General features: G+C 38.1%; 1 protein-coding gene and 2 long non-coding RNA genes across 8 annotated transcripts in view; 2 read left to right on the top strand and 1 right to left on the bottom strand.

Annotated features, from left to right (window-relative positions):
- LOC109916454 overlaps nt 1-15,947 on the top strand; it is a 387,714-nt gene that overhangs the window by 53,741 nt on the left and 318,026 nt on the right. The window lies entirely within an intron of this gene.
- LOC125483697 overlaps nt 1-15,947 on the bottom strand; it is a 99,031-nt gene that overhangs the window by 26,067 nt on the left and 57,017 nt on the right. The window contains exon 2 of the long non-coding RNA XR_007262648.1: nt 6,252-6,311. This is a non-coding gene — a long non-coding RNA (uncharacterized LOC125483697). The remainder of the gene's footprint in view (nt 1-6,251; nt 6,312-15,947) is intronic.
- The window catches only part of hif1aa (hypoxia inducible factor 1 subunit alpha a), an 83,797-nt gene that overhangs the window by 30,591 nt on the left and 37,259 nt on the right, over nt 1-15,947 (top strand). For 4 of the 5 annotated variants that reach the window (XM_048599996.1, XM_048599993.1, XM_020515093.2 and 1 more), the window contains 8 exons: nt 2,938-3,140; nt 5,124-5,230; nt 5,577-5,724; nt 5,952-6,163; nt 8,179-8,450; nt 9,339-9,461; nt 10,369-10,805; nt 13,841-13,958. In XM_048599996.1, coding sequence (XP_048455953.1) covers nt 2,938-3,140; nt 5,124-5,230; nt 5,577-5,724; nt 5,952-6,163; nt 8,179-8,450; nt 9,339-9,461; nt 10,369-10,805; nt 13,841-13,958 — 1,620 coding nt within the window. The remainder of the gene's footprint in view (nt 1-2,937; nt 3,141-5,123; nt 5,231-5,576; nt 5,725-5,951; nt 6,164-8,178; nt 8,451-9,338; nt 9,462-10,368; nt 10,806-13,840; nt 13,959-15,947) is intronic. The other variant, XM_048599994.1, reaches the window with a different exon arrangement.

The following is a 15,947-nucleotide window of genomic DNA, read 5'->3' as shown; positions in this document are numbered from 1 at the left end:
TTGAAATGTTGCATAGTTAGGACCTTGTTTTCTTTTAGGAAGTGATAAGCCCATGACATGGTAGACCTTGTGATGAAAAAGATGTTTGTCAAATTATTAAATGAAAAGCAATAATTTAAATTCAAAGTTACAAAACTAAATTCGATGATTGGGTTAAAAAAAAAAATTAGTTGATGGGGGTAAGTTGTGGCATTGTCGAAGGTAACTCAGAAATTGCAGAAAGTACTTGGGCAAGATATGTAAGCAAGCAGAATGATTTCATGAAATAATGATGGCAGATGTAAAGTGTTGCACATAGTGGGGGAAATACTGACAAACGGGAATGGTGTTGCTGTATCTTTTGGAAGGGATTTTTCTTTATAATTCATTCAAGGATGCGGACATTGCCTGCTGACCAGTATTTTCTGCCTATCCCTTGCTGCCCGTGAGAGAAGAGGAGATCTCTGAATTCTTGCAGACCAGATGCTAAGCGTGCCTATTCAATGTAAAGCAATAATCAACAAAGCCATTTGGCTATTAAATACCAGATCTACAATGGAGGATGGGCAGTAACAAAGGAACTGTTTCTCGACCAGTTCTGGTTGTCTAGCACAGTGTCTAAGTGGATTGGAGGTGGTGTTGAGCAGAACCAAGAGTTCAAATTCCACTATCAGCAGTGATTACTGGAAACAAAAACAGAAATTGCTGGAGAAACTCAGCAGATCTGTTAGCACTTGTGGAGAGAAAGCAGAATTAATGTTTCGGGTCCCATGATGCTTCTTCAGAACAGTTCACATGAGAAACACCTGAACTTCAACCTAATCCCAGTTACCAACACTTTGCCCATAGCCTTATGGCATGCCAGGTGCTCGTTGGGGTACTTTTTAAAGTATATGATGCAACTCATCACTACTCTCCTCCCAGGCAGCGCATTCTGGACCATCACCACCATCTGGACTTTAAAACAAAAGGTCTTTTCCGCTCATCATCGCCCATCCTCCACACCATCGCCATAGACCTCCTGTCCTTCACCTTGAACCAGTGTTTCTTTATGAATAACCCTTCAACTAAGGGAGCAGTTGCTCCTTATTCGCTCTACCCATGTCCCTCAATCTTGTTTACCTCCATCAGAATGCCCCTTAGCCTTCTCTGCTCCAACAAAAACAGCTCAAGCCTATCCAGCTTCTCCTCAACTTAAATTTTCTATCCCAGGCAGCATCCTGGTGAATCTCCTCTGCACCCCCTCCAGTGCAGTCACAGTACTCTAGCTGTTATCTTGCCAATGTTCCGTGCAATTTCATCATGATTTCCCCGCTTTTGTAATCTATGCCTTTTTCACCACTCTACTAACATGTGCTTCCACCTTCTCAAGATCTATAGACAAACACACCAAGGTTCCTCTGTTCCACAGATTGTCTTAGTGTCATGCTGTTAGTTGAATAACTTGTTGTCAACTTATTTCTTCCAAAGTGTATCACCTCGCGCTTTTTCAGGGTTGAATTCCATCTGACACTTATCTGCCTATTTGACCAACCCTTTCATATCTTCTCGGAGCCCATGACACACAATAATGAGGGTAGTGCAGTTGATGCAGTTTATATAGATTTCAGCCAAGCCTTTGACAAGGTGTTACTTAGACTTAACAAGAAGGAAAATGCACATGGGATGTAGGGTAATTTGATAAAGTGGATTCCAGTTTCGGCTCAGTTTTAGGAGACAGCAGGTGATAACAGAAGGCTACTTTGTTAACCAGCTGACCAATCTTGGTATCATTGCAAACTAATCTAGCCCCCCCGCCGCCAAGTGTCGCCCATTCCCTTTCTTCTTCAGGCCACCTTTTCTACAGTGTGACCACCTCTCTAAACATGCTCTCCACAATGCTGTTAGACTTGTGGATGCTCCACGGTGTCCCCAACCCCTTCCAGCTCTGAAAACCGAGCTTCCAGAAGCTGCAGCTAGACACACTTTCAGCACGTATGCTGGTCCTGCATTTGGAGTATTGTGTGCAGTTTTGATCTCCACATTACTAGAAGGACATGATAGCTTTGAAGAGAGTGCTGAGAAGGTTCACCAGGATGTAGCCTGGTCTCGAGGGCATTGGCTATGAGGAAAGGTTTAAAAAGACTAGGATTGTTTTCACTGGTAAGACAGTGGTTGAGGGGAGACCTGATAAAGGTCTACAGAATTATGAGAGGCATAGATAGGGTGGATAGTCAGACAATTTTCCCAGGGTTGAAGTTTCAATTACAAGGGGGGCACAGGTTCAGTATAAGAGGGGGAAAGTTTAAGGGAGATGTGCAAAGGAAGTTTTTCACGCAAAGAATGGTAGGAGCCTGGAACGCATTGCCAGTAGTAGTGCTGGAAGCAGTCATCTTGGCAAAATTTGAGAGGCATCTGGACAGCTATATGATTAGGGAGAAAATAGAGGGATAGGGATCGAATATGGGCCGGAGGTTTTCCTTAATCTGGGTTGTGGTCTGTGATTTCAGCTCAGCAAATTCTAAGACTCGACCATCATTTTTGATCATTCATGGAATCAATGAGTGAGAATCACCCAAGATGCCTCTTCTGGTTACTATTTAATTTCTTTTGCTGAAAAGTAGCAAGTGAGGATAGGAATTCATCTTCTGAATAAACAATGTAATGATTTGGAAAAGTAAAATCCAATTCCTTGATTTGTCTGTTTAAATTGGGAAAGAACTGAAAGTATTCTCTTTAACATTTCCTTCCCCTTGAAATGTCAAGAACAATTACTTCTTGGTGAGCTGGTGGAGGAGATGCAGCTATTCTATAACAACAGATGTTGGGGTTAAGTTGACATTTCCTCTATTTAAAGAGTTACTGAAAATTCTGATCGAGACTTTATAGTCTGCTTCACAAATGTTACTAAATTACTCAGTCAATGATGTGCTTAAAACCCTGGGGACTACAAAAACTAACTTCCATGATTATCTTTAGGTCCTTCATTGTACAGGACATATTAGAGTATACAATTCCAGTATTGAGCAGACCCATTGTGGTTACAAAGAACCGCCCATGACCTGCTTGGTTTTGATCTGTGAACCTATTCCACACCCCTCGAACATAGAGGTACCGCTGGATAGCAAGACATTTCTGAGTCGTCATAGCCTGGACATGAAGTTTTCTTACTGTGATGAGAGGTGAGTTATGTGTACATTGGAAACATTTTCCAATGTCATGTTAAGCTTCATCTTTCTGAAGGGGTAAATGTACTGTTCAGTTTAAATTTAATCAAGGTCTTGATGTGAACAATTCAAATATGCCCCAAATTGTCTCCAGGCAAAAGATTTATTCAGTAGAATAAGTGAAGAAAGTAGTAGCAAGAAAAATAATTTCTCAATGAAAATGCTACTTAATTTGGAACTCTAAAGGATGAATATCATCAAATAATGCAATTTTAATGGTGTAAATATTTTAAATTTAATTTCCCTAAAAAGGCAAGATTTATTCCACTGTTTTGTTAAATCTGGTTTCTTGGCTTGCCAACAGTTTGCTGTAAGCCTAATTGGCATTGTGAAGAAAATGCAATCTCTTGTTCACAGTATTTTATTTGCACTTGTAGTGCAATATTTGTGTTTAAAAATAATCAGGCAGCACTTATCTGACGTCTTTAATTATTCCAAAAATAATTACCTAAAATATTAATTATTTTAAAATTATTAAATCTTAAATATTAAAACTTCTACTTTCGCTTGATTCCTTTAAGTTCGGGGCTATTGGGTGGTTCGTTTGACTCTCGCGTGAACTAAGAGTTGGAGAGTTCTTTAAACCGATTCAGTTAATTGTAGTTAACAAAATAACTGATGCATGATAAACTTTATGTAAACATTGAGGAATTTAACAACTAAATTTGCTGCATTTATTTCTCTTCATCAAATTTGTATACTGATTTAGTTATACATTGGACTGATGAAATATGCATTTTGCATAGTGAGTTTGTTTGATAAATTAACACATTTTGACTATATAAAGTGCTTTCTATAAATCTTTAAACAGAAGTCTCCTTTGCTTTAGAATATACTTATGTAGCACCATTGAGGACATCAGAACATCCCAAAATGCTTTACATATAATTATAAATGTAATCACTTTTATGGAAATGTAGCAACCAATTTGTATACAGCAAAGCAATAATCTTTTGGGGTTTATTTTGAGGTACCTATTGAAAAAGCACAGTGGGGATAACTCCATTGGTTTTATTTGAGCCTATGCTGTTGGATCTTTTAGTCACACCTGGGGCCTTAGTTTAATGTCACTTCTGAAAGAAGGCACCATATAATGCTATGCTTTCTCAGTACTGCACTGGAGTGACAGCCTAGATGTTTGTCCAAGTTACTTGAACTTGAAACCCTTAGCCTTCTGACTAGCTAAGAAAGCTGCCAACTCAGCCAGCAGTGACACCTAAAAAGGTCGCTGATATTTACTGAAAATAGAATAAACAATGTAAAACAGAAACCTGCATATTTTAATTTGCATTTTATTACACTAAGCACATGCTACTAAATTATAAGATCTGAAACTGCATTTTTCACTATAAATTGAGTTAGATGAAAACATTGTATTCCGGGACAATTTTTCATTTATGGATGTGTCTCAGTACTCATCTGTAGCTGCCTAAGCAGCAGTAAAACTTTTCTGTAACTGTCAGGCAAAAGTATGGAACTTAATGTTACTTTCAGCTGTACTGTTTTTAAAAAACTTAACATTTGAGGAAGGATGGAAAAATACCCTATGGTCCAGCTTTATAAACCCTTTTGTATGAACAAAACTAGGGTAATTTAGGTAAAGCATTGGAAATTCTTCATTAATCCCCTAAAGCACTCAAGCCGAAGGAGATAACGCTTACAGCTTTTGTAATTTGTAACATTTTTCCCTTCTCTCATTCAAGTAATCTTCGAAGTCATTTTTGTTTTGAATGTAAATTCTGAAATTATAGATTTCCATGCTGATCAAAAAGTGTTTATGCTCCCTCAATATAATCTTCGATATATTCTTAAAGTTCTGATCAGAATATCTAGTCTGACACTGGGTGAAAGCAGTGCACTTAATTTTGCATCGTAACTGTTTTATAGTGAACTTTTACACTAATTGATTTTATCGTGTGTACATTTTTTAAAATGCAGAATAACTGAATTAATGGGATACCAGCCAGAAGAATTGTTGGGCCGCTCTGTATATGAATTTTATCATGCCATGGATTCAGACCATCTGACCAAAACCCATCATGACTGTAAGTTATTTTTTCAAGTAATTTTCTCAACACTTTTCTCCCCTGTGCTGAATCCTTATTAACAGATATTTTCAAGGATATCAAACACTTGCCCAGTGCCTTCCTGAAATGTCACTGAACTGCGATTTGTGGTGAACTGTACTTAACCTAGTTGAGTCTGATGTGTGGACACTTGGACTTCTAGTAGCATTCCATGCATGGCATTTGAGTACATGCCCTCTTAATGAGTACTGCACCGTATAAGTACGTAACTTCCGTGTGTTCCCTGTTGTGAATACTGCTCTTAGCTGAAAATGTTTTATGTGCTTATGAATGACAATTAATACTTTTTTAAATTTTGCTTTAGTATTTACTAAAGGCCAGGCCACAACTGGTCAGTATAGGATGTTGGGCAAAGAAGGTGGCTATGTTTGGGTGGAGACACAGGCCACAGTGATCTACAACAGCAAAAACTCCCAGCCCCAATGCGTGGTCTGTGTGAACTATGTTTTGAGGTAAGCATCTGAAATCGGGATCTTGTGTGGTTAAGATTATTTTAGGAAGTATCTTGCATTAATATTTGCAAAATAGATGCACTCATTAGAATTAAATAATTATGCAAATGTTGTAAAAGTTACACCAGTAGGCATTTATACATGTGAATAGTTGCATAAGTATCAACATAGTGAAATCTTCTCTGAAGCTGATGGTGTAACTTGTACTGTTTTCATTCCACCCTCAGTGGTCTAGTTGAGAAAGATGTGATTCTTTCACTGGATCAGACTGAAAGTGTATCTGTCGAGAAGCCTGAGGAACCTAGAAAGAACCCTGTTTCATCCACAAATGAAGAAACCAATAATCTTTTTGACAAACTGAAAGAGGAACCAGAGGCTTTGACTCAACTTGCACCAGCTGCAGGTGATACAGTTGTCTCACTGGATTTCAGCCCCTCAGGTTGGAAATTGTTGCTGTGCATCATATTATGTATCTTTTGTGCCTAATACAAACTCTGCAGAAGTCAGGTGATTTGCAAAAGACTTACCTTGGATAATAGTTCAAATTCCAAGACACTATCAGGGCCAGTGCTTTCTATTGTCCGTCTCTGCTGGTCCAAGAAAAGAAACAGAACAAGCAATTAACAAATTGCACTTGGATAGCAACTTTGGATAGAGTGAAATATCCCAACATTATGTTGTGAGAGGGATTAGAAATGAACCAGTAATGATTATCAGCCTTAAGAAGGATCATTTGAAGAAGTGGGTTTTGCATAGGCCTCCTGAAGGTGGAAAAAGATACATTGCAGGAGTTCTGGAATAACATTCCAGAGTGCTGGATTGTAATGGCTGAAATGCCTTGATAGATTAATGAACTAACTAGCAGTTGAATACACCTTGGGAAGGATGAAGCAGATTCCTGGGATGTCATCGAAAGAGACCTTCAAAAGGAAATTTCAAGTTTAGGTGTAAGAAAGAGATGAGGATGAGTAGGGATAGAGTATTAAGGCAAATCAAATACAGGCAACATCATGGTGGGTGAATTGGACTAAGGGTTTGTTTAAGTAGATCTTAAACCTTGTGACAGAATTGGAGATGTTCAGCCTTAAATGACCAGTACATTGAGGATCTGAGCAGCATTAAAAGTGCCATGATGGGAAACAACAATTCTGCTCACTGTTGAATTTGACTTGCAAGAACAGTTAGAAAAATGATGAAATTTAGCTAAGGCATGAAATTGGAGTAAAACTGGGACAAGATTAGCATTATTAAAATTGGGCTGTTCATCTTATTCACAGCTGATGTCTGGGAGGTCAGCCTGAACAGTTAAGTTGTTATCTTTAGCACGTGGGGAAGAGCAGGACATCTTTGGCATGTGTATGCAACTTTCCCTGAGATTTATTCATTATGGTACAGGGAGCAGGATGGAACATTTGAGCATCCAGCTATTGAGGGATAAACTATACTGACAAATTTTTAAAAATGGTGTTGCTGGTAGCAAATAAATGACTGGGCCCTTGACTTCCTTTTGAAAGGTCGTATATCTAGTTTTTGCTGAATTAGCTGGCATCAATAAATTTTCATGGTGTGAAGAAGAAAAACTTCAATGTTATTGATTACTATTTAGTAGGCCTTGATAGAAATGCTCATTTTTAAATTTGAGAATGAGATTGGGCTTGATTACCATAGAAAAATATCCAATTAATAATTGCTCTCCAAGCCTGCATGCTGAGTTGAGAGGGCTTGAAGGAGAAGATTTTCTTAGTGCTTTTTAATATTTTCTAATTTGCAGGTTTTTTTTCTTACGTGTTCAGTTACATTTATCTCATCCAGCATATGTCCTACTTGCCTTTGCATTCACACCCTTTTGTAAATGTGCTTCAGTGTCCACAGATGTGCTCCTATCTTCTGTACAATTCTGTATAGGTTGTAGAAAGTCATGGTTGATGTGTGTACTTGAACTTCCCCAAGGCTCCATTTGTAGAAATTAAATGGGTTCCCAAAGTATTTCTACAGGTTTAAACTTGATGAATAATGTATATAAGCAACGTGAATGGAGATTAATGAAAATATTTTTCAAACTGGAAAACAAGTTAATGCCCTTCAACTATATTATAAAGATATTGAATGAAAGATTTACATTTATTGCATGACCTCCAGAGATATAAAGGCACTAGTCATTTGCACTACTTCTTGAAGTTAAACTGCAGTGGTAAATTATTTTGTTAAGCGATCAATATTTGATGAAGGAATAGTCAAAAGTTTACATTCAGATTTTCGGTATTCAACTTCAAGGGCTGTGTGTTCTAAATTACTTTCTCAATTGTGCATAATTTTAATTAGCTTTAAATAAATTTCACCAGACTGCAGTCAGGATTTGGTTTGATCAGATTTGAGCTTGGTTGTTGAAAGGATGAATAAGAGTTTACAAACTCAATAAGTTTGTTAAACTTAACCCTTTTATTTTGAATTCAGAAATGCAGCAGTTTAATGAGGTCCCACTCTACAATGATGTCATGTTGCCCTCCTCCACAAGCCAGAAAACTGTAGACATGGCACTGTCACCCCTGCCTCCCTCTGATGCAAAAAAGCCACTATGCAGCAGCACAGACCCAGCCTTGAATTTAGAATCTATCATCAAGCTTGAAACAAATCAAGAGTCAATGGAATTTTCATTTACCATTCCACAAATGAATGAGCAGTCAAGCAACTCCTCTTGTCCTTGCACCAGTCAGAATTCACCGCAAGTAAGTCTCTCTCTTATCAAATATTTCTAAACAAGCTATTAAACAAAGTGATGTTATTATTTTACTGCTTAAATTTTTTTAAATCAAATTTTAAAACTTGTGGTAGGATGTATATGTCGCTCTAAAGGCCAGCATTTGATTCCCACCCCTAATTGCCTTTGAATTGAGAGGTTTGCTGTTTCTGTGGATCAGGAATCACATAGACCAGACCAGATAAAGATGGTAGCTCCTCTTCTCTTCTCTTCCGGCCCCCCCAAAAAAAAAGGACATTAGTGAACCAGATTTCATGACAATCAGTGACGATTTCATGGTCACCGTTATTGTGATTCATTTTCAATAATTTTGAATTCCACCAGCTGTCGTGGGATTTGAACCTATGTCACCAGAACATTAGTCAAGGCCTCAACTAATGACATTAATAATGACATTACCACCATGCAGTTGTCTATCCTTAAACTGTAAAAGTGTGTAGTCTTCAGTTTGAGCTATACCTTCATACTTGCAATGAAATGCATGTATGGGGGCACGGTTGATTGCGTCCTCTCAAGCCTATTTTATTGCTGGTTTTGGCTTGGCAATTACAAAGACCTTGATGTCAGCATTGAGAAAGCAGCACAAAGCCCACCAGTTTGTTGCCCTCCCCACAACAGAAGATGTCCACATTTGAATTTTAAAGTTAAGGTTCTAGATATTTTCCAGTCACCCTGTTCAGATGTAGTGTTACACACACCTGGAACAGATGGGACTTGAACCCAGGGTTCATGACTCAGAGGTAAAGAAACTACCACTTCACCACTAGAGCCTTAAAATTAAGGTACTATGCTGTATAACTCCTGATCTGGTTTATAAACAAACAACTAAAATGCATTGTATTATCTATTTTCACAGCCAAGCAGTCCTTCAGATTACTGTTTTAATGTGGACACAGACATTTCCAATGAATTCAAACTGGATATAGTGGAAAAGCTTTTTGCAATTGACCCAGAGGCTAAACACCCATTCTCTGTTCAGGTATGATATGATGGCTCTTCCTAAGAGATTTGTGTATTAAATGTAAAGGACAGTTTTTGATTTGAGCTGTATTACAGCATGATGCATTAATAAAATAAACACACATACTGGGATACAGATAGGGAACCTAATACGATGTGTTTCCCTAACAGTCAACTTTTTCATCATGAAGTTTGAATTTTGTTCTGCAGATTTTGCTAAATGCAAAGCAGATAGGGAGACACCAAGGTTATAGTATTTGTTTGGTAAAAGAGTGCAGGGATTTACATTGTGGTATAGGGTAAGGGTATAACTTAAGAGCTTGTTGGGCCAGAAGGAAACACTTTGGTTTCTCCTAGTTCACAGGGCTGCTGCATAAATGTTTACTTTACGGATGGAGCCTTTTTGTCTCCCTTTATCCATTGTCATACCAAGCTGCCATGGATAAAAAAGAAGCAAAAATTATTAAAATGGTTTGACAAGCTTGTGTCGTTTCATCTGTTCATTTCTCCAAACTTGATAGATCCAGTTTCAAATTTGATTTGGGCTTTGTTTCAGCTTTAACTAAACTCATCTGTTTTTGCAGTTTAAGGTTATTCTAGTCTGACTTGTGACTTGAAATAAATATTTCAATGATATTGCAACTAAGAATATCCTTGTTACATTCAGACATTTCATTAGATTTTGGCAATTTATTACACAGTTGATAATTCAAGTGTTTGTTACATAAACTTGTACTGTAAATAAACAGCCATTGTGAAAATAACTGAATTTGATTTGCTAGTGTAATTCATTTGATTAAAACGTTCCATTTACTTTTATAAATTACATCCAAAATTGAAAAGAATACCTATTTTTAGCTGAGGAAATTTTATGCAGTGTTTAATTATCTCTGGCTACTTGTTAACATAATGATTCTTTTAACTAGGACATTGATAACTTGGATCTGGAGATGTTGGCTCCTTACATCCCGATGGATGATGACTTTCAGCTTCGATCACTGGACCAACTTTCACCACTTTCTGATACTCAAACCACCTCTGCCGATACACCAAGCATGAAACCAATGGTTGACGTCTTCTCAGAGGCTAGAACATCTGTTAATGACACTCTAGACAAATACATGTCAGCTTTAAAAACCACAGGGAAAAATATCAAGTCTTCAGCTGCAACAAAATCTTCATCTTCCCTGCACACGAATGAAATGGATAATGCCCCAGCTTTATCACAAAAGAAGAAAAGTAGCAGAACAACTTCACCTGCCCGAACTGGAGTCCAAAAAGGACTGCTCACTCAGCAAACTGATATTTCACGTCCACAAAGTTCCTTTTCTCCAGTGAAGGCGTTGCTTGCTTACAGTAAAAGGTAATGTGATACAAATTTTGATTATCTGCAGATATTTCTTTGGTTACAATGGTGCTGGTCATTCTTGCAAGCATCTTCCATTTGGGGAATGCCCACACCACCATAATGTAACCATACATTATTGTAATGACTGTATCTTGTTATGATCTTTACTCCTGCTATCTTTCCAAAGCCGGGATGTGAAACATTGAGGTGAGGGCAAGTGTGAATGTTATAGCTTTAGACTGCATGTACACTTAAAGTACTTGTCCAAGTAAATTGCACATCATTCAATCTCTCTTCTTTAATAAGAGAGCCTGGTGTGGCTGGGGGAGAATTTAATAAACTGCAGTCTGTCCCTTTTGTGTTTTGAATTATTTGGACATCCAACTATAAATAATTGCTCTCCTGTGTTTTGGTTCCTGTTCTAGACTGAGAATTCTCCATAACTGTCTTGTTCAAAATGTGACAGCCAAAGTCTTTTCCTTCCTTTCTCTGTTAATTAATATTGTGTGCAATTTTGTGCAAACTTATTGCATTTTTCCCTTTCGACATGTTTTGTCATTAACTTTTTTTTTTACTTCTAATATGCCCTATTCTCCATGCTTCAGTTTAAGTAGTTTCCTCTGCCTCAATTTTTTTTTTCTGCCTTTTGTTGCACAGACTACAAAATTTAATTTGACCTGACGTACTTTCACTGTGATTGTTGCTCATGAATGAGTGCAGAAATACCATCTTGCCTGTGGCATTACAAATATATGCAAAATAGGAACAGGGGTAGACCATTTAGCCACTTGTGCCTGCTCTATCATTCACAATGATTGAGGCTTATCTGTTTGTGCTTCAAATTCCATGTTCATTCCGCTCTTTCCCCCACCCCCCCCACCCTATAATCCTTGACTCTCCTAATTAACAAACTATCCACTTCTGTCTTAAAAATATTCAATGACTTTGCCTCCACCACCTTCTGAGGCACGGAATTCCAAAACCCCTCAATCCCCATGTCTTAAGAGTTAGAGTTGTATGGCACAGAAACAGACCCTTCGGTCCAACTTGTCCATGCCAACCAGATATATCCTAAATTAATCTAGTCCCATTTACCAACTTTTGACCCATAGCTGTCTTAAACCCTTCCTATTCATGTATCCACACAGATACCTTTTTAAACAAGTCCAACCTATCATCATTGGTCAACCCTTTCATTCCAACAATCTAGTAAAACTCATACTTCTTTAAATAGGAAGACCAAAAACCGTACACAGTAGTTAAGATCTGATCTCATCAATTCTCTGTATGACTGAAGCATAACATCCTTACTTTTGTGTTCTACTTTTATGTTCAATTACTGTCCTAAATATTTGATCCCATTAGCCTCTTTGAGCTGTATCTGCATATGAATGTTTAGTGACTCCTGCATCAGAATGTCTAAATCCCTCTATCTTGGAATTCTGCAGTCATCTCTCCAAGTAAAACTTTTTTTTTCATTCTTCCTGTCAAAGCGAACTACTTCACATTCTGCCCAAATTATACTTCATTGCTTTTTTTTTTTAACCCATTCACCTACTCTATAACAAATTCCAATCTCCTTGTATCTTCCTAAGTTAATTTCTATCATGGTGTTATCTACAAATCTGGATAACGTGCCTCCACTCTCCTCATGTAAGTAATTAATCTAAGATGTTGAGACCCCTGTGGGATTCCACTTATTGCATCCTGCTAGTCATACAAGGAATCATTTGTCCATACTTTTTTTTCTGCCAGCCAAGCAATCTTCTATCCATACTAGTTATGCCACACACCAGGTACTTTTTTGTTTCCCACAACAACCTTGATGTGGCACTTCATGAGATGCCTTCTGGAAATCCTTCTGTACGTCCACATGCTCCCCTTCATCCACACTAAGTTACTCCATCAAAGAACTCCAATACATTTGTTAAACATGAGTTCCCTTTAAGGAAACCATGCTGACTTCCTGATTACCTTGAATTTTTCCAATTGGCACATCTTATAATCTCCTTATTAAAAACTTTAACTCTTTCCCCGTGACTGAAGTCAGGCTAACGGACGTGTCATTTCCTGTCTTCTGCTTCCCTCCCTTTTTGATTAGAAGGGTTGTGTTTGCTTTACAATCCAATGAAACTTTTCCTGCATAAAGGGAATTTTAGAAAATTAACAAAAAATGCACCTACTACCTTTTGTAGTAACCAATTAAGACCCGAGAATAAAATCGATTTGGACCCAAAGACTTGTCAGCCTGCAGTTTCTTTCAATTTGCTCAGTACCACTTCCCCTATTATTGTAATTTCACTTCTTCTCTCCCTTACATTCCTGATTTATGGCTATTACTGGAATTTTATCTTTTCTATAGTGAAGACAGAACCAAAATATTTGTTAATTTCATCCACCATTGTATCTACTGTTGGCATCTCATTTTCTAGAGGACCAACATTCTAAACTTAATTATTCCTTTTCAAATACCTGTACAACATCTTGCTATCATTTTTTCATTCCTAGGTAACTTGCTCTCATACTCTTTAATTTCTTCCTCTTGACTAATCTTTACAGTTGTCTGTAATTCTTTGCCTCTGACCAAACATCTGACCTGCCATTCACCTTTGTACGGTTATGCTCTTTCATTGCATTTGATGCTTCCCCAACTTTAGTTAACCACAGATGGTGGGTGTTCCCTTTTAGAATTTGTTTATTATGTCCAAATAAAATGTTTCCATTTTATTCTGAGGATCAGTCACCCTGGTACTCCACTGTATCTTCACTACTGTGGAATACATTGGTTTTTGTGAGGGTCCTATGAGTAAAATTGGAAAATCTCAATTCAGTTTTTAGTGGGAATGAGCCCTTTAAAATATAACTATTTCCACGAGGAAAAGTGAAGCTAACTGATTTGGTAATAAACTGTGCTTTGACTACACAGTGCTAGAACCCAGGTAATGCAAAGTAAATGCAGTGTGCTCCGATACACAAATTTTTTTAAAGTATGAATTTTGGAGGAATTTGTATTAATACAATTACACCACCTGTGTTTTGATTGCTTGAAGATCTGCGATAGGAGAAGCTCCAAATGAAGAGCCAAGCCCGCAATTACTAATTTTGCACAACTCACCCAGGAAACGCAAGCTGGAAAATGCAGCCTCCCTTTTCCAAGCAGTCGGAATTGTAAGTGTTAACTTTTCAGATTGCCCAAGATCAAGTTGCTATTTGTTTCACTACAGCATGTTAGTAAGTAGCTTTTGGGATGTAAAACCATTTGAGAAAATGCAGTGTTACTCAATAACCAAACTTTTTAATTATGGGTAGGGAAGCTTATTGAAACATCTAAAAGTCCTGAGGGAGTTTACAGAGTGGATATTGAGAAAATGCTTTCCTTGTGAAGGAGTCTTGAATGGGAGACAATTTAGAATGAGGAATTTCTCTTTAACACTGAGAAAAGGTCTTTTCCTCTCATTGTCACTCTGTGGGATTCTCTAACTAAAGTTGAGTGAAGGCTGGATCATTGAATTGAAGTGGAATTAAAAGATTTTTGATCATTGAAAAAGTCAAGGGTTACTGGGAACACATGCAAGCAGGAAAGTGGAGTTCAGGCCACAATCAAACCAGTCATGATCTGAATGGTGGAGCAGTCTCGGAGCCGAATGGCTTACTTTCAGATGTATGTTTTCCAGTGACTTTAAAATTGTGCGCCCCAACCCAATAGTGTAGAAAATATTGCTGTGGAATTGAATGCAGTAAAGAAGGACCACATCTTTGGCAGATGGGATCAAGAAACACCATAGGGCTGCTTATAATTTTAAGTATATTAAGAGTAAGAGGATTACCAGGGAAAGAGTGGGACCTATTATGTCCAAAGAGCACATGGATGGGATCTTAGATTAATACTTCCTATCCATATTCAGAGTAGAAAGACTTTTTAGCTGGCCATCTAAGTTGGCATGGCGAGGTTGAGATTAATGAGGAGGTATTAGATGTTTTAGTGAGTATACAGGTGCATAAATCCCCAGGGCTTGAGGAAATGTATCCCAGAGTGCTATGGGAGGCATGGGAAGAGATTGCTGCGGCCCTGGCCGATATTTTCTACTTCACTGGCCACAGGTGAAGAGCCAGATGATTGAAGGATAGTTAATGTGGTTCCTTTGTTCAAGAAGGACTGCAAGGATAGGCCAGGCAATTACAGGCCAGTTAGTCTGACGTTCATGGTAGGAAAATTATTGAAAAGAATTCTGAAGGACAGGATTAAGCAATACTTGAAAAGGCAGTGATTGATATGGGATAGTCAGCAAATTTGTTAGAGGGCAATCCTGTCTGATTTAATTTAATTGAATCTTTTGAAAAGGTGTCTAAATATATTGAAAGTAATACAGTTGATGTGGTTTACGTGGACTTCAGCAAGGCCTCTGACAAGATCTCTCATGGAAGGCTGGTCCAACAGGTTAAGAGCCCATGGAATCCAAGGCAAGTTGGCAAACTGCATCTAAAATTGGCTGACAAATGGTGGCGGACTGTTTTGGAAATTGTAGATTATTTTACCAGCAGCGTACCACAGGAATTGTTGCTTAGACTTGGAGGTGAACGTAGAAGCTTTAATTAGTAAGTTTGCAGATGAAATGAAAATGAGGGGCTGTTGATAATAGGAAGGATGGTCTTGGGCTACTGTCTGATATTGAGCAGAGCAATGGCAGATGGAATTTAATCCTGATATGTCCAAGGTGATGCATTTTGGGAGGTCTAATAAAAGAATGATATACATTATTAATGGTTGGTCCCTAGGGAGAACTGAGAAACAAGGGGACCTTGGTGTACGTCCATAGTTCCGGGAAGGTGACAGCACAGGAGATCACGGTGGTGGTGGTGAATGCATTATAGGATGCTTGCCTTCATTAGGCTGGAGAGTAGAATTTAGGGACAAGGAAGTCTTGTTACAACATAATGAAACATTGGTTAGGCCACAGATGGGAATACTACGTGCAGTTCTGGCCACCACACAATTGGAAGAATTTGATTGTATTGGAGAGAGTGCAGAAGAGATTCACCAGAATATTTGCTTGGAATGAAACATCTCAGTTATGAGGAGAGACTGGATAGGCTGGGTTTGTTTCCCTTGGAGCAGATGAGGCTGTGTGGGGGATCTGATTTGAGGTTTACAAAATA

This window comes from Rhincodon typus, chromosome 8 (assembly GCF_021869965.1).
Source record: "Rhincodon typus isolate 14 chromosome 8, sRhiTyp1.1, whole genome shotgun sequence".
NCBI classification, from domain to species: Eukaryota; Metazoa; Chordata; class Chondrichthyes; order Orectolobiformes; family Rhincodontidae; genus Rhincodon; species Rhincodon typus.
The sequence above is the reverse complement of the archived record's forward strand: the minus strand, read 5'-3'. Positions and strand labels throughout refer to the sequence as shown.